The sequence below is a fragment of the Manacus vitellinus genome, unplaced genomic scaffold, assembly GCF_001715985.3.
Source record: "Manacus vitellinus isolate BGI_N305 unplaced genomic scaffold, ASM171598v3 scaffold_23_pilon, whole genome shotgun sequence".
Lineage (NCBI taxonomy): Eukaryota > Metazoa > Chordata > Aves > Passeriformes > Pipridae > Manacus > Manacus vitellinus.
This window is the reverse complement of record NW_021939718.1, coordinates 11,041,505-11,061,673: the sequence shown is the minus strand read 5'-3', so window position 1 is coordinate 11,061,673 and position 20,169 is coordinate 11,041,505. Positions and strand designations below refer to the sequence as shown.

General features: G+C 39.4%; 1 protein-coding gene across 3 annotated transcripts in view; it reads left to right on the top strand.

The window, feature by feature from the left end:
- Nucleotides 1-8,708, top strand: part of VCAN (versican) — a 95,243-nt gene extending 86,535 nt beyond the window's left edge. For all 3 annotated transcript variants that reach the window (XM_018072899.3, XM_018072898.3, XM_018072897.3), the window contains 3 exons: nt 4,631-4,775; nt 5,296-5,478; nt 5,958-8,708. In XM_018072899.3, coding sequence (XP_017928388.2) covers nt 4,631-4,775; nt 5,296-5,478; nt 5,958-6,088 — 459 coding nt within the window. In that variant the 3' untranslated portion in view covers nt 6,089-8,708. The remainder of the gene's footprint in view (nt 1-4,630; nt 4,776-5,295; nt 5,479-5,957) is intronic.
- Nucleotides 8,709-20,169: the final 11,461 nt, after the last annotated feature.

Below are 20,169 nucleotides of genomic sequence, written 5' to 3'. Positions count from 1 at the left end.
TTGGGTTTTTTTTTAGAGAAAATGCAATCCTGTTCAAACTTTCCAAATATCTCATGTAACAGTAGCAGTGCTCTATAATAGCATGAGCCACAAATGAGGAGTCTATGTACTCATTGTAACCTTGAGCTGATCTTGCCGAAGTTCAGCCACTGAGTAATTACCAGGACTGTCTGAAAGTGAGATATAACTTTTAGTTGAGCTATTCAATCACAGCAGAACCTCCATAGTGAGGGTCTCTTTCAGGGGCTTTCTTGATAAAGATTTCTAAGACTTTGTCTGCTATTGTGAAGAAAAAAACAAAAAAGTGTATTCCTGTTATAACAACAAAAAAAAAGGATGATGGCCAATGGGGTTTGCAGTGGTGGTCTTGGCTTAGTCATAAATACCAGGCAGGAAATGCTGCTTCACTTTCAGATGAAATGGCACAGGTAGTTCCCAGTCAGCCAGTCCCTACCTCTCTCACTGTTGTTTGTTGTTTTTTTAAATTTGCCTCATTAGTCTTGCATTAAGAAGGAATAAGATAGGGAAGCAGCCAGAATGAAAGAAAATAAAAATCACAATAACAAGTGCCAAAAAGTGCCAAGACAGTTTTATTTGTACTTTAAGGTTATCTAAACATGCTGAAGACAAGCTTCCTTTGCCCAGAAGGGCAAAGGCAAAAGCCTTAACCTGTAAATCTAAATAGGAGTATTTCAGGTAAATTACTGGTCTTTACACAATACTGAGGTCAAGCAGTAAAATTTTGTTTGCAGCAGTACTTTATTTTATTGTCTTTCATTAAACACAGCGCTTATTAAATGTTTTGGAATGCAAAATCCAAGTGATTATCTCAGCCACTTGATAGGCCTTTTGGAGATAAAGGAATGGCTGAAATTTCCGAAGGAGTGTCACAAAGCTGGGCTTCTGCTTACTCCCAGATTCACCTTGGTAGTGCAAACACCTGACAAAACTGAGTGGATTACCTGTTATTAAGGAAATGAGTCCGTCAAGGAAGGTTGCTTATCTGAGAATTTAAATAACAAATCTCCCTCAAGGTGAGATCTTGTTCATTATGGAAAGATTATGCTCCTTCTGTTTAATCAGCGGCCATCTGAATGAGAATAAGTAGTGACTAGCTAATAAAGTTTTCTACTTTACAGCTCTTGCTGTAATCCTGGCTTCTTTAGCTCGATTTGTGTGACTAGCTAGCCTGTCACACCACATGGCTGTGACTTAATGCCATGCCATATAAGGAAATCCTTCCCAAAAATGTGGAACTTAAAAAAAATGCCCTCACGTGCTTTTGTAACCATTCTATCCAAACTCTCCCTGTGAGTCCACTTCATGGACTGGGAATGGCCAGCCAAGTGCATTGCCTAATGCAACACAGAAAGTCTGAAGAGCTGAATTCCAGCTCAGTTCCATCTCTAAGTCATGGATCATCCACTCTCTGCCTGCAGGAAAATTTTCAGGGCCCTTTAGCAGAGAAAGCTGGAACAAGTAAATCCAATGTGACAGTGTAGGCTTTGATTTCAACAATAATAAGAAAAAAATCTACAAGGAAGATTAATTATTACAGAATAATTAAAGACATAAAGAGCATAACAAGAGGTCCAATTTTTAGCCTGAAATGGTGGCAAGACAGACTAGTGATTCCCCAAGGACCAAATGGAGGTAATAGGAATCAAAATCCTGTCCCCAGGGCTAGGTTCTGCAGTTACGAGTTTACAGAGAAACCTTAGGCTTTTAAGAAAAAGCCCCAATTTTCCTGCCACTGTGGGTGCTGAAAGCTTTGCAGAGTGGCTGGTACAGTAGTGTCGGTCTGAGCCTGAGGCTTAATCAGGGGTGGATTGGATGAGGCTTGAATAGTGGAAGGTGTCCCTACCCATGGCAGGGTAGGGAACAAGATGGGCTTTAAGGTCCCTCCCAACACAAACCATTCTGTCATTCCATTGTTGCTTTGCCTCTCCACAGCTTGCAGGAGAAAAATGTCTTGAGCCAAACCTCCTCTGATTTTGAGTCATGTACATAATTAAGGTTATATGTCCAAAAATGTGTGGTCTGGAAGTACTTTATATTTTAATCCAGAGAAAAAATGTTGTAGTAAAGCTGCTTAAAAGCCAGGGTAGTGATAGCTTTTAGGTCACTGTGCAATCACCCGGTGTAAGTATTTCTACTGAGGACTAAAAGGGTGGTATCAGCTTTTCTTTAGCATATTAACCTAGTTGTATCATTCACAAGACAAAACTAAATAGACTCAAAACCTAAGAGTGTTGCCAAGGGTTTCTTCCCATTAATTCTTTTGCTGATATATATTTACTGGACATGGTGCAGTAACACCTGAGTTACACTAGTGTAAATGAAAATCAGAACCATGCTTATGATCCTGCAAAGATCTAATCCATAAAAGGAAAGCAAAATATTAGTTTATTTGTCTAGCTATTTATTCCACTCAAACAGGGAGAATCTCTTTGTATCATTGTCCCATTATCAGTGGCTAAATAAGGAGCTGAAAAACTACAGAAGATCTGGGTGGAGACCTAAGAAAGCAATTCAGAAGTCTGGAACTTCCTCTGCTAAGCAATTCTGGCACTAAACCTAGGCAAAAATCAGAGGTCCTCAGCCAAAATAAATCTGTGCAATTATGATATCAGATGTGAGGTAATAGCAAGTTATGCTGGAGGGTATTAGACATTCTTAAACAAGCCACAGGGCCAAGATATAATCCTTTGCCATTACACTGTAGCCCTGCCAGCAAAGCAAATACATATTTTGGAATCGTTTTGCTGAGGCAAGAGTATATGGAGTCTGTGTGCTGAGGGTGGGAGCGCCTCCAGCTCACACGCCCCCAATAGCCATCAAATATCCTCCATTCCCACACTCCGATTCCTGCTGAAGCAAACAGCTCTCTGGTGTCATTTCCACAAGAAACAGCTTGTTGCAGCCTTTCCTTTGCTCTCAATTATTGATCAGATTTTCTACCGTTAGACTTACTGCTTTCCTCAATTTTTGTGTGTCTGTGCATGTTCTTGAAAGCAAATGGATTCTGGACCTGGGTAAATGAGTTAGTGTCCATTGTAGTTTAGACCTGTTAAACACTGGAAAGTCAAGATGGAATTAAGTTAGTTCCACATAAAAGGGGGGAAGTTTATTAGAGGTAATAAACTCAGTGCAGAACAAATTTATTTAGACTGTGATGGTTAAAGTGCCTGGATAATTAAAACCTGTGATGAGTAAGATGACACATGGCAGGAAAATGTTAAGTACTTAACTAATTTATTTTTTCGTAGTTTGATTCATTGGAAGGTAAATACTACTTGTGTGGGGCATGTTAACTTTATTTTTAAAATGTGTTCACCCAGGCAGTGAATAGGGGTTATGTAATAAAGTTAAAAAAATAGAAAGCTAAACTTTTATGACATTTATATAGGCTAGCTCTAGACAGAAGGATGTAAGCACTGAGGAAAATATAAGCACTGTAGAAACTGTGTAATTTTGACCATACAAGGAGCTAGCTGCCTAGTTAATGTCTGGCATTTATGTGAATTCCAGCTCTTACAGATATCTATTTTTATCCTTCATTAAATTCTTCTCAGAGTCAGACAACAGAAATCCCAACGAAAATCTCTAGGAATGGTTTCCAAATCTTCTCTCACTTTGCTCTGTGCAAATTTCAAATTACTGTGCTTTGTTTGGGAACAAGGTTAGGGGAGAAAAGGGTTCAGGATTATGCCATCTCTGCTGACTGCTAGAGGAGGAAGTTGTATGTCCCTGACAAGGACTGATGCACAGGTTTCAGTTGGTGTGACACTCCCTATGTTGCTATTTTTCCTCCTGATTGATTGAAAAAACAGACTGAATCCTCCCAAATTTTCATCCAAAAAAGACATTGTGCAGATATTTTACAGTCATTTGAAGATTCTTCTGTGGGATTTTTTTGTTAGTTTGTTTTGCACATACCAACAACCGGATTTCTACTTCTAAAACCAGTTTGTCACTTTCTGCTCTTATTCGTATATATGTTCATAGATGCCTGAAGTCAGCTTTTCTGCAGAGGGCAGTATTTGAATGCCCATTTCTAAGGCCGAAAGACTGCTGTCTGTGCTCAGTCTGCCACCTAGCATTTTTAATGGAAACATCACTCTGGGATGGTCTGGGGAAACATTCACTTAAGTTTCACCTAATTCTGCACGTCATCTCATTGAGTGACTTCATTAAATGAGGTCAGAGAATAAATAACCTGAGTCTAAAAAGCCAGTCTGTGATTTACCACTTTGTAGATATGGACTAATGAGGGTTATGGGCTATTTACTGTATTTCCTAGCATTCTACTTCATGTCTGCCTATGTAGGAAAGAGTGGTTTTGACACACTTAGGATCTGGTTTTGCTTGTGCTGAATTGTGTCTCTTTGTTTTGTTCACCTGACATCAGTTTACAGTAAATGAGGTGTTAGACCAGAATATTTTTTTCCCGTTGAGAAAACCTGTTAATAGACTGGGAGCATTTCATAAATCTAGCTTTATTTAGTCCATGCTTAACAGCCTGAATCAAACAATTGAGATTGCTGTTCACCAAAGGTGCACTTCTGTTAAATGGAATGTGAATGTTCTCCAGCACTGGGGATCATGGTTTTGCTTCACCTCTCTGCAGCAATATGAGAACTGGAGACCAAACCAGCCAGACAGCTTCTTTTCTGCTGGAGAAGACTGTGTTGTTATAATCTGGCACGAGAATGGGCAGTGGAATGATGTACCATGCAATTATCACCTGACCTACACCTGCAAGAAAGCAACAGGTACAAACTTTCCAGTGACAAAAAGCATAATTCTCTAAACTGGCATTTAAAACTTTGTATTAACGTGTTCTCTGGGCCTTGGTGGATTCAGTTTTAAGTCCTTTTAAACAGTGTCATTGAGGAAGACATGAGAAATATTGAAAATGAGACTTTTTTTTTTTTTTAAATGCCCGTAGTAACTTCACTGGTTTTCAGGCTTTTGAAAGACTTTTTTGAAAGTCACCCTTCTTTGTGTGACTGTGCCCACAGTTTTGGCTCTAATTTACATCACAATTTAAACCAGAAAGGGGATACTAACCACAGTATCTGCCATTTTCCAATCTACATTGCTACTGTGTTTGGTCTACAAGACTGGAGAGCTACAGGAAAGACTGATCCCCCTGTCCTTGTCTGGATGTGCCTCTTAGGGGTCTGACTGAGGTCCCCTGACCCGTTCCCTTAGCTAGGGCTCAGTGGGCAGTCCCAGCACAAAGTGGGTTTGCAGGGTGATGTTTTGGGTGTTGTTCTCTCTTCCTTCAAGTTGCCTGTGGTCAGCCTCCTGTTGTGGAAAATGCCAAGACCTTTGGAAAGATGAAGCCTCGCTACGAGATCAACTCCCTCATCAGATACCATTGCAAAGACGGTTTCATCCAGCGCCACATCCCAACCATTCGATGCCAAGGGAATGGAAGATGGGACATGCCCAAAATTACCTGCATGAATCGTGAGTTCTTTGAAAGCAAAACAGTGCCAGACCAGAAACAGTAGGAAAATTTATGATCAATAAGTAATGAGTAATTAATAAGAGAAGAGCAAATGTGGTATGAAAGATTGTGACAGCAGCACTGCTCGCTCTGTCCATAGGAAGGAATATCAACCCTCCAAAACTACTAAAATATTAATGAAAATATTTCCTTTCTGTCTTTACAGAAGGCACTGAGATTCTTTAAAAATAAACAATAACACGGTTATAATTTCTGGAATCAACAGGTTCCTAATATCACTAATGATTTTTTCTGCCATTGTGTGTAAGAGATGCTTCTCCTGCCTGTAGCACAGTCATCGCACTCATAGTCATAGCAGTCATAGCATAACTCTCTAATTAACCAAGAATTAACAGACCTGTGTCATGAAATGTAGCCAATTAAAGAACTTTAAACTAATTTCCCTTTTTTTTTTTTAATTTCCTCCTTCTCATTGCAGCATCCACATACCAAAGGACTTACTCTAAGAAATACTACTACAAACACTCCTCACTGGGGAAGGGAACATCACTAAACTCGTCGAAGCACTACCACCGCTGGATGAGGACATGGCAGGACTCAAGGCGCTGAGAGCTAAATGGTGAACGGGGGATCTCCACCATTTCAGCCAAAGTCATAACTTCCTGTGCCTTTTCTATCACTTATAGGAGTATTATCAACTTGTTTTGAAAACTACGGACTGCAGTATTCACAATGTGTTTTTGCAAAAAAATAAAAAAAGATAAGGTGTTTATCATAAAATTTAAGAAATAAATAAATAAATAAATAAAAGAGGAGAAGTGCTTATGGGGATAAAAGGAAACCATTTCCAGCCTGTAAAGATTATTAGTTTTCTATATGCCATCGGTGTGGACCATTTTAATGATATGTACCAGCCTTCTGCAATATTTAAACAGCTCGATTTTAGCACCAATGAAAATGTAAATAAGATGATTTTAATGTTGTTTGTGTGTTGTTTTTAAAATCATGTATATAAAATGAAAAGTCACACTAATTTCAGGCATATTTATGGTTAGAATGGCCTCAGAGGTCTTCAGTCATTTATGACGTTGTTTTTATGTTGTTTACTTAGGCTGGAAATGGTTGAAATAATGACTTCACTGACTGAAATTTGCTGTTATCAGGTGAAGATAAACACACAAGTTACATGACTTTTTTTTTTTTATGAGAACTGTGCCAATTCCCATCCAAGGTACAGTTTGTGCCCATGAGATGCAAAGTTTAGACAGAGCACATAAAAGTGGCATGAGGCATGAACTAGGGACTGCAATATGGAACATTTTTTTCTGCTCTCCATTCCAGCTTCACCACTCATGAGAAAGGACTGCGTGGAGGAGTTTTGTATGACAGGGAGAGCCTGTAAAATTCCAAGTGCTAATACATTAACTTTATCAACAAGGCTACTTTTTTTTTTTGGAGAAGAAAAAAAAAAAAAGGAAAAAAAGAAAGGAAAAAAATTACTTTCATGACATTAACCACAAGGTCTATATTACAGGTCTCTGCATTCCAAAAATGGAGGTAGACCTGGTATTTGGGGGATTTTTTTTTGTAAAAAACAAGCAAAAATCAAAAAAGTAAATAATTTTGTATATATAACCATTTTTTAACCTTTTTATAAAGTAATGAATGTTTGTGTATGAATGCTGCAGCTGTGAAGCGTACATAAATAAATGAAGTAAGCCATACTGATTTAATTTATTGGATGTTATTTTACCCATACAAAGAAGATTGAAAGAGCTCACCAGTGCAGTATTAGCCCCTGAGCTCCACTTTTGGAACCATCTTTCAGTTCAACTTGCTATTTTCCCCAGAGAGCAAAATTCCTGCTCAACAGGATCATTTGTTTTGCAGTTTAAATGAGTGAGAACTGTGTGACTTACAGAAGAATCAGGATCTTGGCTTTCTAGAGAGAAGTGTGTGCACAGGGAGATGATTAGGTTGTAGCTGGTGCAGTGTGTAGGTAGGAGTTTTCTGTTGTGGTTTCTTACCCTGGTTAGTGCGATAACTGGCCTTGATGTGTACAGTGAAGTAGAAGTTAACATTTGGAACGATCTCTCCACAGAAGGGACTGTTATTCCTGCCAAGTGCCTTGCACACCTTTGGGCACGAGATTTAAAAAAAAACAAAAAACCACAAAAACAAACAACAAAAAAAGGGGGAAAAAAGGAAAAAAATGAAAATAAAGAACAGTAAGTTCCTTAAGATGTACCTTTTAAAGCAACATGACAAATACACACAGATGTGAGGTTGACACCTTTGTGTTCATGTGGGGTTGTAATGAAAAAGGTTGGAAAGGAAAGGATAAGAGCTGAAAGCCAGCTAACATGGCAGAGCTGCCCATGGAGTGACCAGGCCATAGGCTGGGAACTGGGATCACAGTTCAGACAATATCCCTTAGGAAAAGGCCGTGGCTGCTCAACCCTCATGTGTCCAACACAGTTGGCTGGTTCATTGCCCACCCCTTCCCCCAAACAATGCACATAATACTTTTTTCTATTTATATTATTATCTTGTATAGTGTATAATGTGAATGTCTGAGGTTTTTTTTTTTTTTTGTGAATGAAAGTCTAAAATCTTTGTAACTTTTATATATGCTTTTGTTTCACCAAAGAAACAAGGTTTTTTGCTATACTGTGACTTGTCTTGTTATTGCATGTCTTCCTGTTTAAATCTATGCAATGTGATTTTTTTCATATGAATACAATTAGACTGTCAGGTACTTCACAATTACCATGGGCCTGGTCAAGTGCCCAGTCAAAGAGTCAGCTGGCTGAACTTTAGTAGGTGCTGGATTTGACTTTGTATGAGCAGCTTTAGGGGATATTTTAAGATATACATTGTATGTTTTGAAGCTGATTATTGCTTGTAAAAGTCAAGGCTCTGTTCATAAATATACAGTAATCCACACATCACTTCCTCGTACCAGAAACATACAGAACAGAAAATATATTTTAACACTTTGCAAATTTTCTTCACCATATGTATAAAAACCCCTGCATAGATTTGTTGTTTTCTTGTCTACTTGTTGGATTTAAACAATGTTGTAAGACATTCAAATAACATTGTGTTTGTAGTTTTAATTAGGTTAGATTCAGAGCTTATATCGATTTTTTTTCACCACCTTCTATTATGCATAATAAAATAAGTCTGACAACATTCCTTATTAAAAACAACAACAACAACAACAAAACCTAAAAATCCCTGTCACCCATGCTTGTTTATTTAGACAGAGAATGGTAATTTATTCAGCTCTGGAGACTTTTTCTAATTGTGGTGTAAACTCCAAAGTGTTCCAGTACCAACCCCCTGCAAAAAGCACACCCTCATGTCACAGAGTTGGCTCTGCTGTGAATCCCAGGCAATTCCACCATGAGGTCCATGATTCCTTTACGTAGAACATCTCTGAACTCCAGTCTGTGGAAGTGTATTGGAATTGGAGTAGAGAGAAGAGAGAACTAGAGATCTCACAAGGGCCTGGAGTGACAGGACAGGGGGAATGGCTTCTCACTGCCAGAGAGCAGGGTTAGATGGAATATTGAGGAGAACATTCCCTGTGAGAGTGGAGGGGCCTTGCCACAGGTTACTCAGAGAAGCTGTGGCTGCCCCATCCCTGGAAGTAACCAAGGCCAGGTTGGGCGGGGCTTGGAGCAACTTGGGATAGTGGAAGGTGTCCCTGCCCATGACAGGGAATGGGACTGGATGATCATTAAGGTGTCTTTGAACCCAAACCATTCAATGATTCCATGATTCCATGACTTGAACACTGATTTTGCATTTTGTGAGCCAATGAAAATCCCTGAGAGTAACAGTTTCTGCTCTGAATGTGTTCCTGTCTCTGCAGATATTGATAGTATTTGACTCCTGGTGTGCACCCCAGGGCACGGGGCTCAAATCCTGCACAGGTTCACACCACACAGGGCAGGAGTTAGTCAGGCCTACTCTTCTGGGAGAGCTTTTAAGTAGCAAGAGGAGGTGCGGGTCAGTGGAAACATTCCTGAATTCCAGCTACGCCCAAAAAGATGCACAAACTCTTTGAAACAACAGAGAAAAAGATAGCTCCCTGATGGCAGAACTCATGGATATACTTTGGTTTCTGTGGGACCCCTTGCCTGAGACATCACAACTCATCAGCTACTAGGGATGGAGGAACAACAATAGGAGGAGACACAAGTCCCAGGAATTGCAGCAGCTGGGCCAGCAAGGTGCAGGTGAGCTGGTAAGAGGCTGCCAGCTGAAAGGATGTGCTGCCAAGAGGAGTTTGCAGTAAGAAATTGCTTTGCCAGGGCAGTGGCTGGAAGAACATTGAGGTTCAATCTGTGGCCGTAGTTAAGATCTATGTCTGTGACACCTTCTTAGGAGAGATGTCTTCATTTCTAGAGGCAACAACTCTGCTCTGAGTATATGCAGAGACAGTCCCTGGGCAGTGGGAAGAGAAAATGCAACAGCTGGTGCAAAAAGATGAATGCATTCTTTTTTCCAGAGAAAATATACAACTCTATTACTGATTGTAAGCAGAAACGTGTAGGACTCTATGAGCACCCTTTATTTTCCTGAAAATAATGTTTGGATAAAGCATGGACAAAAGCTTGAAGGCCACATCAGGCATGGTGGAGCCCAGAAGTAAAGACAGAAATATCACCCAGAAAAAGGTACATCATTTGAAAACTTCACCAGTAGACCTGGAAGGAAGCTTAAGATCTCGTAAAGTGCAATTTGTTGGCAAATTTTGTTTTTCGTAGCAAATATTTTCAGGTGGGGAAGCCATTGGCTATAACTGCTGTAGAGGCTCTGCTGCTGTGTGAATGCAGATAAAACAGAGAAATGGAACCTTGAGGTATGTTAGTGAGGAATTTATTGCAAAGGCAGGAGTGGACTCATGTTACCACCAGAATGCCTCTAGATTGCCAGCTGTTCGGAGCTAGAAGAAATGGATTCAAGATGAGAATGGTCCTGTAGCTGAATTTCTGTGGTGGTTGGAAGAGTGGAGAAGATGAAAGGAAGGCAAATACTGATGCATCCTGCATAGATGCCACAGGATGATGAGCAATTAAAGGCTTTGGAAGTGACATCATGGAGTGATGAGAAATCCACGGCACCAAAAGTCCTTATTAAGACAGGAGGGTAATCCATTTGGAAAAGGGAATAAATGGTATAGTTTTCTTCAGTAGCAGGAGAATGGCAGGAGTTTTGGTCCTGTGTTTTTTATAGTCTTTGAGGTGATAATCATACATCTTGTTCCTAAGTGATTTGGCAGAGGTCACACAAAAAGATCTGCAGCAGACCTGAGAGAGGAATTTGTGTTCACTGAAGACCCTGTTATTTCACATAAAAAAAAAAAAAAAAAAAAGAGAAGTGACTTTTCTAAGCATGTAATGGAAGATTTAATTCCAGTGGCAGCAGGATCCCAGTTTACTCTCTTCAGGTTAGAACAAACCTTGGGCTCACCCATGTGCTACATCTTTGTCAAAACATATATTCTTAATAGGCTTAGTAAGGCAGCAAGAAGCACCAGATGTTGCTGACTGCTGTTTGCTTGCTGAATGAGGGATCCTTTTGATTCCCTGGAGCCCCAGTTCTTCCTCCCCTGCTGCTTAAATGACAGCTTCCAGATTTGCTCAAATCTTTACCAAGGATTCAAAATCCAGGAATCAAAAGAATTCTTGGATTACCAAGGATCAAAAAACCCAAAATACATGAACTTTTTTAGTACATGGCAGGGTAACAGGCCCTGTGTCTCCCAAAAGTGCATTTCCATGGGAACCCATGCTCTATTAACAAAACGTGTGGATTTTGGTGAATTTCAAAAGAATTATGAGAGGAAAAGTAAAAGAGTATTGATTTGAAAATGGAAAATCATTCTAGGTTAGTTTTGTGTTAGAGAGGAATTTGAATTTATACCAATGGATTTAGACCAATCAGACAGTAATATTCGCAGCAAACACAAACCAGTACAGCAGCTACATATGATACAAAACATACACTATTCTATTTTTGATAACCTGGCCTAAATGTGTGTGCACTTTGTGTTAGTTTTTGTCTGCATTCTATGGTGACAGGTGTTTTATTATTTTTAAAAAGCTACTTCAGTCCTTCAAGGCCTTATTTAAGACAGGCCTTTTAGCCTGTGTTTGTGCTAGTGGGCTACACTTCCCATCGCTCTCTAGTCCTTGAAAATTGTTAGGAACAGCTGTTTGCATTTGTAAGCCAAACATTTGAGTTTAAAGTGACAGGCAGCATGGACACAGGGATTTTTCAAGTTGAAGTGACATTAACATACTAATGGAGTGGAATGACTTCTAAAGAGAAGAGCTTTGGATGTCCAGCATCACTTTATGCTGCTCTTGGGAGTGAAGGGGGAGATTCTTCCTGAAAAAGAGATTCCAAATATGAAAGCTAAGGAAAAACCTGGAGTATAGTCTACAAAAGTCTTTCGAGATTGGCAGTGTACTGGATACTAACATGTGACTGCACAAAGAATGACACTACTTTTACCTTTTAGGACATAGTTTTATAGTTGTATATAGTAAATATTTATTTTTCAGGGATAAAAAAATCAGAGATATGTGTTTTCATAGGTTCAATATAGGGAGTTCAAGGCACAAGTAACAACATAGAAATAACCTTAGAAAGAGAAAGTATTTTCCAAAGGAGAGATTAATAAAATCACAGAAATCCATTAACACATTGTTTTATTTTCCTTCACTTACCTTATCTTCTTAACAAGAGTATGGTGCCATCTGCACCTGAAAAACCAGGTCTGCCCTATGACTTCTGTGAATTCCTCGAAGCAGAGACACCTCTTTGGATCTTGGCCCAAATATATTTTGTGTGATAGCCAATGTATACATTACTCCAGCTGATCTCACATCACATAAGCAATAATCCTTTCTGGCTGTAAATTTTCAGCTTGTGCTCAGTGGATGTTGAGCACAGATCACAAAAGGGAAACAAGTGAATTTTGTGTAGCAAAAAACTTCTTTCCTTTCTCACCTCTACTGTATTACTATTTACATAAGCAAGTCTTAGTAGCAGTGAAATGTCATATCTTTACTTTTTATGATATATTTCTTTATAATAGATGTTTTTGAGACCTGTGTATCTTCAGATGTGGCAATGGTAATATCCTACCCTGACCATTCACAGTGAAGAGTTAAGCCTCCTACCCCAATATAGATCAACAGGTATCATTTGACCTCACCAAGAAGTGTGTTTCTTTAATTAATGATCTCCAACTTCCATAAATTAATAAATGTTGACAATTTCTTTTAAATATAATTGATCATCATGATAGTAAGAAGAATCTCTCCCAGAGTAAAGACAAAGTGCAAATATTTAGTAGCCTTAATCTCACTTTGTTAACTTTGTTCTCAAAATAGGTAAAGTACTTATTTCACACAGATCCAATCCGGAGTAAAAGGCATGTTCCATTCTTAGAGCGGAAGAAATCAAGTTCACCTTTTTTCAGTTACATTCATAGAATGATAGAATAACAGAATGGTTTGGGTTGGAAAAGATCTTAAAACTCATATTGTTACAAACCCTGCAATGGACAGAGACATCTTCCACTAGATCAGGCGGAGAAGGAATCCTTTGCAGTGATTTATAGTAACCTGGTTTTGCAGAGGTAAATAAATGCCTTTGAAACCTGGGCCAGAACATGAATTAATAAATCAGGATTTAATTGTACAGTTGAGAGGAAAAAAGGAGCTTCCTAAATCAAGGGACTGATACCCACTTGAATTTGGATGTGAAATACCCGGTTTCACATCTCTAAGCTGTTTTATGGCAGGTACATTTAGAGCTTGACCTACGTGCACAGCTTGTTGGGTGGGAGCTTATACTTTGCGAAGTTTTGGAGTCACCTTTGGGAGCTATTCCCATGCTTTTAACCTTGGAGCACAACATCACCAAGATCTAATGCAAACCCCTGCATCCCTTTTCCCTCAACCCACCGTTGCCTTTTTGTGGTGAAGGAAACCCATTTTTCTCTGTTTTGCTCTGTTGCTTATGGGATGTTTAAATTGGATAATAGGAAAAATTTCTTTACTGAAAGGGTGGTCAGGTACTCTCGCAGGCTGCCCAGGGCAGTGGTGGAGTGTTAAAAAAATATGTAGTGTGGCAACCAGGGACATGTTTTAGTGGTGGGCTTGGCAGTGCTGGCTTGAATTCAATTAGCTTAGAGGTAATTTCCAACCAAATTCTCTATTCTATGAAATTATAGAATGCAAACACAAGGAGGCATTTTATTCAGTCTTTCCTTAACAATGTGGAAAAGCATCAGTTTTAGCACAAACATTACAAATATATACGTGTCTGTTGCATGAGTGGGTAAAGAGGGAGAACAAGACACTAGAGAAATATTACAAATAAAATCATTATCTGGGATTAAGTTTTGGTGGATATTTGTAAGCCTCCTTCCAAGAGCAGCCTCTCCACACTCAAGAATGAGATAAACTCCAAGGAGGATTGGACTACATGGATTTTATTAACGATTATGGGCTTCTTCAACTTCACATGTGCCGAAAAATTAAATCTATATAGTTATGGCCCAGGGCAAAACAGCTGTGGATGAAACAGCTAGCAATGGGTGACAGTAGCAAAATGGAAATTTTTGCATTTTACAGGGCTGTATCTCTCTGCTTAGAACCTGTCCTGCAGCTGCCTAACATCTGAGATACTCTCACTCAGGGAGTTGGAGGTGAAAAAGCTTTATTTGCTTCTCTGTATTATTTATTTAAAAGTGCGATTGCTTTGTGAAAGTTCAAAAGTAGGAGGAAAAAACCTTGAAAAGTCATGAAAAAAGGGAAAACTAATCAGGACTTTTTTTTCCCCAAAATCTCAAAAGGAGAAAAATTACCTGAACAGAGGAAATATTTTATACCATTAGGGAGAATTCATCACCTCAAAAAATTGTTCTTCTTGATGATGGATTCCCTAGTAACTGAAAGACTTTTGGTTGCTGGGAACTAATCAAGGAAGGGACAAATTGTAAGCTGCTTTACAAATTTACAGCACATATTTTTGGTCAGTAATAATTTATATTGCTGTTCAGCTATTAAAAGAATTGCTTTGGGTGGCTACAATGTCAGTTTGATATCATTACTAGTTTTATATAATCTGATCTGACATGGATCAGAGTCAGAAAGAAAAAAAGATGATAGATTACAAAGTAAGTGTGTTAATTGCTTATTATATAATAAGTATAAAAGAAGTAAATATATTCATTGCTTATCAAGCAATGCCAACAAGACATACTTTTATAGCATCATTCTGAATGGAAATACCTGCATTCAAACATCATGAGGAAATGCATGAACATAAAGAACTTGCTCTTACAAGAATTTAAGTCTCCACACACTCGCTCTTCATTTAGATTTGGGCTTGTGCAAACTAATTTCCAACAGAAAATGGTTCAGTACACTTGGGATGTGAGGCTTTGCTCAAATTTATTATCATCACACAGTACTTGATTTTGCAGTATGATTAGCATTAGGCCCAGAGGCAATGTTTGCCAATACAAAGCCAAAGACAACTTAAAAAAACCCCTGTGAAATGCGCATGATTTGCTTCTCTGGTTGGTTCAAGAGAAATCTGGCATTTCTGACCATATTAGGACCAGTTTTAAGATTTAACCTTGAAGTGGGAGGGTGCAATGTTTGCCTCCTCTTCAGCAACAAACACTGTGCAGCATATAAAGCTCTCAGCTGTTAGCCTGTCCTTGTACAACAACACTCCTGAAACATCAGCTTTTATTTCCTTCTTCCCTATGTATTTTACTGAAGAAGCACAAGATCCATTTAAGGGCTGTTTTGTCAAACCTAAAGAGCTTTACAGAAAGAACACACAAAGCCTTTCCCCTTCAGGCATAAAAAGGCAAGTGTGGTTAAGGATTTCAGTAGGTGATTTAAGGGAAAAGGAGGAGAAATGAGTTTCTGTGATGTGTCAACTGAGAGAGATTTATAGGGATTTGTAATTTAACAGATCCTACATAAGGATTAGTGTCCACTGATGTTGGGGTTGTTATCTTTTTTTAATCATGCAGACTGTGGTGGTGGGTTTTGAATTAAAATATCAGTGCTTTATAAGCCAAGACTTTCTAAATCAGCTTCCCAGGTATCTGATGCCCTGCTACTCCTCTGGAGTTTTATTCCCTGTGAGTAGCTGAGTATGGGCAGAGTTATTTTTATGAGCTCTGTGATCAGTTACAGTCCTCTGCAATTCCAGGTGCCTCTCTGATAACCTGATTTGGTTTCTGGCAGCTCCCGGCCAAAACTGTCTCCAGTACTCCATCTGTTGTTTCCAGTTAATGAGAAAAAGTGACCTCATGTGGCCTGTGAGTTGATGTTTTTTTCTGCTTTTTTACAGAGAAAATGTGCTGTGTGTTTTCTCCTGCATGGAGTACAAATATCCTTGGACTTTACGACAGCTTTCTTCAGGGATGTGTAGCTGTGGTGCAGTGCAACATACTTTTTATGTATGGATGGACTGCAAAAATGTGGTGATATGCAGATGCACGTCAGACATCTGCAGTTTAAGGGGAAAAAAGAAAACACTGCACTCCCAGCAGCTCTTTCTCAGTTTTCCTCTTGTAACAGAGGATTTAAGGGTTTCCATTTTCCCCTTCCCTGTAAAAATGTCATTTTCTCAACTAGATAAGTTAAAGGAATGAAAAATCCTCTACCTTCCTATAACCTTTGCCTTTTGTTACATTCGCTGACAACCTTGGGGAAAACGGCAAATTTAATCTTAAGCCACAAATACTGTTTTAAATGGAAACTACAAACCACATGTTTAAAAGCATATTTCTTTTTCCTATCATCCAGTCAACAAGAAAGGCTCTTGAGGATTTTGTATTTTCCCTGATAAAGTTGGGATTCCAAAGAAGTTACAAAGCTGACGGTGGGTTTACAATAGTATCAAGAGGATTGAGGGACACAAGTACTGTCCAGCTTTTTCCCTTTTAATTGTTTTAGGACCCTCTGAAAAGCCTCTCCTCTGTGCTTTATTTATTTGACCTGTCCACTGACAAGGACTGAGATTACAAATGTCAGTAACTCTGTAGAGCACTAAAGCTCACTCAGTGAAGTTTATTTCCTTAACTGATTTCTGGTTGTGAACCCACCTCATGCACTACCCAGAGAACACCTGAGAAAGGCTGTTTTATTCATCCTTTAAATGAAATAAACTGGGTTAATTCATTTCAGGTCCATTTCTAGTAATGATCTTGCTAGAACAGGTAAAGCAATTTCATACCTGTTATTAAATAATTGTATCATAACGATGCACCTTCCTCCACCCCCCTGGTGGCACGGTTGGGATGACTTGGATGATTCCAGGCTCTTTCTCTTTCTTTCCTTTGCTGCACACAGGCTTGTCCTTTGAGTAAACGAACACTAGATGTCACATAGAGGTGGGTTATTGCGAGGGGAAGCAGCATCCAAGGAAAGATTCTTTTTCTTCCCTTTTTACTTTATTTTCACTTCTTTCAGCAGCAGCCTCGGGTTAACTTGTGATAGACCAGCGGTACTATGAATGTCAGGTGCTATAGAAAATAAAACCATTTCATTTCACAAGTTATTCTAAGGAGAATATAATCTTATATTCCTGTCACAGGACCATCAGCTGAGGTTTGAGTACTTTCTTTCCAGACCGGTAGACTTCAAAGTGACTCTGTTTTGATTTAGTTGTTCTTAGTGTACTCTGAAGAGAGTAGACTGCCATTTGCAGGGGAATATTACTTAAAATTGTATTTTCAAATATTGGGTATTGTTGGTAGAAGTTGCTGTAGAAATTCCATTTCTTGTTACAATTGCAAGGACGATGCGGGGAAATTCAAATTAACCCAAACCTGCACTAGTTCCTTCAGATAAATCACATACTTTCTCTGTACACAGAGAGCTATCTGACTCATTTTTGACTGTTCATCTTCTCTTTTCATTAATATCCTCAGTTCTCATGCCACATTATATATATATAATGACTAGAACAGTGAAATTTTTGGTTTGTATCTCATTTTTGATAAGTTTTCTTTTTCCTGGATGCCAAGTTCAGTAGTTTATTAGTTAAAATTTGATCTTTAAAGTATGAGCCTTAAACTTTCCCCAAATTATGCAGAATTCTACAAATCACATTTGCAATCCTTTTATCGTTTAATCTTTGGAGACTTTTTGGGGTAGGGGGACAACTGTGTCTTGTTACATCTATCAACGGTGTCTCGTATTTCTATTACAATCACTACAGTTGCCCAGTGCCCACTACAGTTTCATCTGCAGTCTGGCTGCTTTTATTACTGAGTAATCATTCTAAATTATTAATTTATGCCTGGAACACGGAACCTGTAGCTTTAAATTCATATACTTTGTTACTCGAATCATCAATAGAGAGATAAATATCATATGGTCATGAATTATGTAGAAAATTGTGACCGGAATAGTTAAAATCTTAAACTATCATGACTTTTTGCAGTTAGTTGGTTTCTGGGGGAAGAACGAGATATTGCCTTGTAGATAGTGTGGTTTAATTACTCAAAGAGGAATGTGCAATGAAAGAAAGCAAAGCAGAGGAGTTTGTATTTATGTGATGTCTTGTTGGAAGTGTGGCACTGTTACACCTTCATTTTCTTGGAATCACAGAACAACTGAAGATGGAAGGCTCCTCTGGAGATCACCCAGTGCAAACCTCCCTGCTCAAAGGCAGAACAAGCTGACCAGGAGTTTTGAGTATGTCCATGTAGGGAGACTTTATAGCCTCTTGGGACACCTGATGTTTGACTATAAAATAGTGCTTTCTTTTGCTTAGGTAGGTATCTGTCAATGGCTTCCTGTCCTGTTGCTGGGCATCACTGGGAGGAGCTGGGATTTGTTTTCCTTGCTACAGGACTCTGTGTCCATGCATTACAAAGTTTATTCCTGAGTTATGATGTCACATGAAACATCTAGGCAGTAATGTCTCTTGCCTCAGTGCCCTGCAGTGTGGATGACCGGCAGGATTACGAGACCGGGAAAGAACAGCTTTAGAAACAGGCCCATTACGGTGGCAGCTTCCCGGGACCGAGCGAAGCAGAAAAACAACTACTTGCGTTTTTATTGTACGGGTTTTCCCTGAGTTATGTACTTCCCCTGGTCCACACGGCCCCCCTACTCAGAACAGCGTTGTCTCCCCTCCCCAATTACAGACTCCTGTTGTCCCCGCCTCTCCCCAAATCCCTGTCTCGGTTACTGGAACGCAGTTCTCCTGTATCTCCCATTGGTCAGTGGGCTCTCAAGCCACTCCCTTCCCCCTGTACCTCAACCGAATCACAGCCCTCCTTCCTACCCTCCCCCCAAACCCATATAAACCGCGCAAGTTTAAGATTAAAGGTCTTTTCGCCATGGGACACCCAGGGAAGCTTGGTCTCTCTCTCCTCCTGCCAAAAGGGGGACAGCGCAGCCGAACTCTCTCCAGGAATACCAGCGGAGAGTCCGCACTCAGATCCATTACTGCAGAGGTATTTATTTGCCAAGTAATGTCAACCTTTTAATCAAATAAATAATTCATAGCCAGTGTGTGATGATACAAGTGCCTGGGAATTGTGCTCTGTGTGGAGTGGAATAAAGCTATCAGTGTGAAAGGGCAGTGGTAGAGTCCAGGGTGGATAATGGAAGCAGAAGGACATTTCTATTTGGTTTATAACTAAATGATCTTTTTTGAAAGGTCTAAGTTTGGAGAGCTATACTCTTGCAATTGTCTTCTTCTATGATCACCCAAGATTTTGGAGTGTTTTGAGTAACATGGAAATTATCTTTTTAATTTTTAGCTGATTCATTCATTCACTAAGTTAATTCAGTGACATCTTAAATGGGGCTGATTCAAGTAGTCATAAAGCAAAGAAACAACCCATACACAACCAGTGCTCAAAGGTTATTACAATGTCACCTTGGAGTTAACGCTCCATCTACTTGCTCATGGCATTCTGCAGGATTTACCAGTTATTCCTCACCCAAATACTGGTTTTATTCCTCATTCTGGAAAAGCTGGTCCCCTGAGTGCCAGTGGTGCTGCTTCTGAGGGAGCTGGGGATGAACTTCTTCCATCTTGTAACGAAACTTTCCACAGAGCCATTGGTAGTGGAACTGCGACATGGTGGCCATGGGCTCAGGTACCAATGGCAAAGCCAACCAGGGGAGGGCTGTTTTCTACTGTGGTCCCAACCAGAATCCAGCCTTGGAATGAGCATAGCCATGGAGTGACGGACCGTTGCTGGGTTAGGAGAGAAACAGCCTTTTCATAAGTTGTTGAGAGCTGGCCAGTGCTGTTCTGCGTGTTTGTGTTTGTGCCCAGGTGGGATGGGATCAGCCTGAGGATCAGCTTGGAACTCTATTACTCAGCAAATCTGACTCTCAGTGTGAATAATGGCTTGGTTGTGCTTAGTTTTTTCCATCTTATGCTGAAGAAATTAAAGGAATCTGTTCATTTATTTAGCTGCGTAAAAAAAGTTTTCCTTATATCTAGAATTTAAAAAAACCAAACTTAAATCATATATTGATTTAGTGAGCTGTCTGGTCACATGATTGAAACCCCATTTGGGCTTGGAAACCTTTGACTGAAACCCAATTGGATGCAACCTACTATTAATCAGTACCAAAAAATTGTCCAATATTAGAAACAAAGCA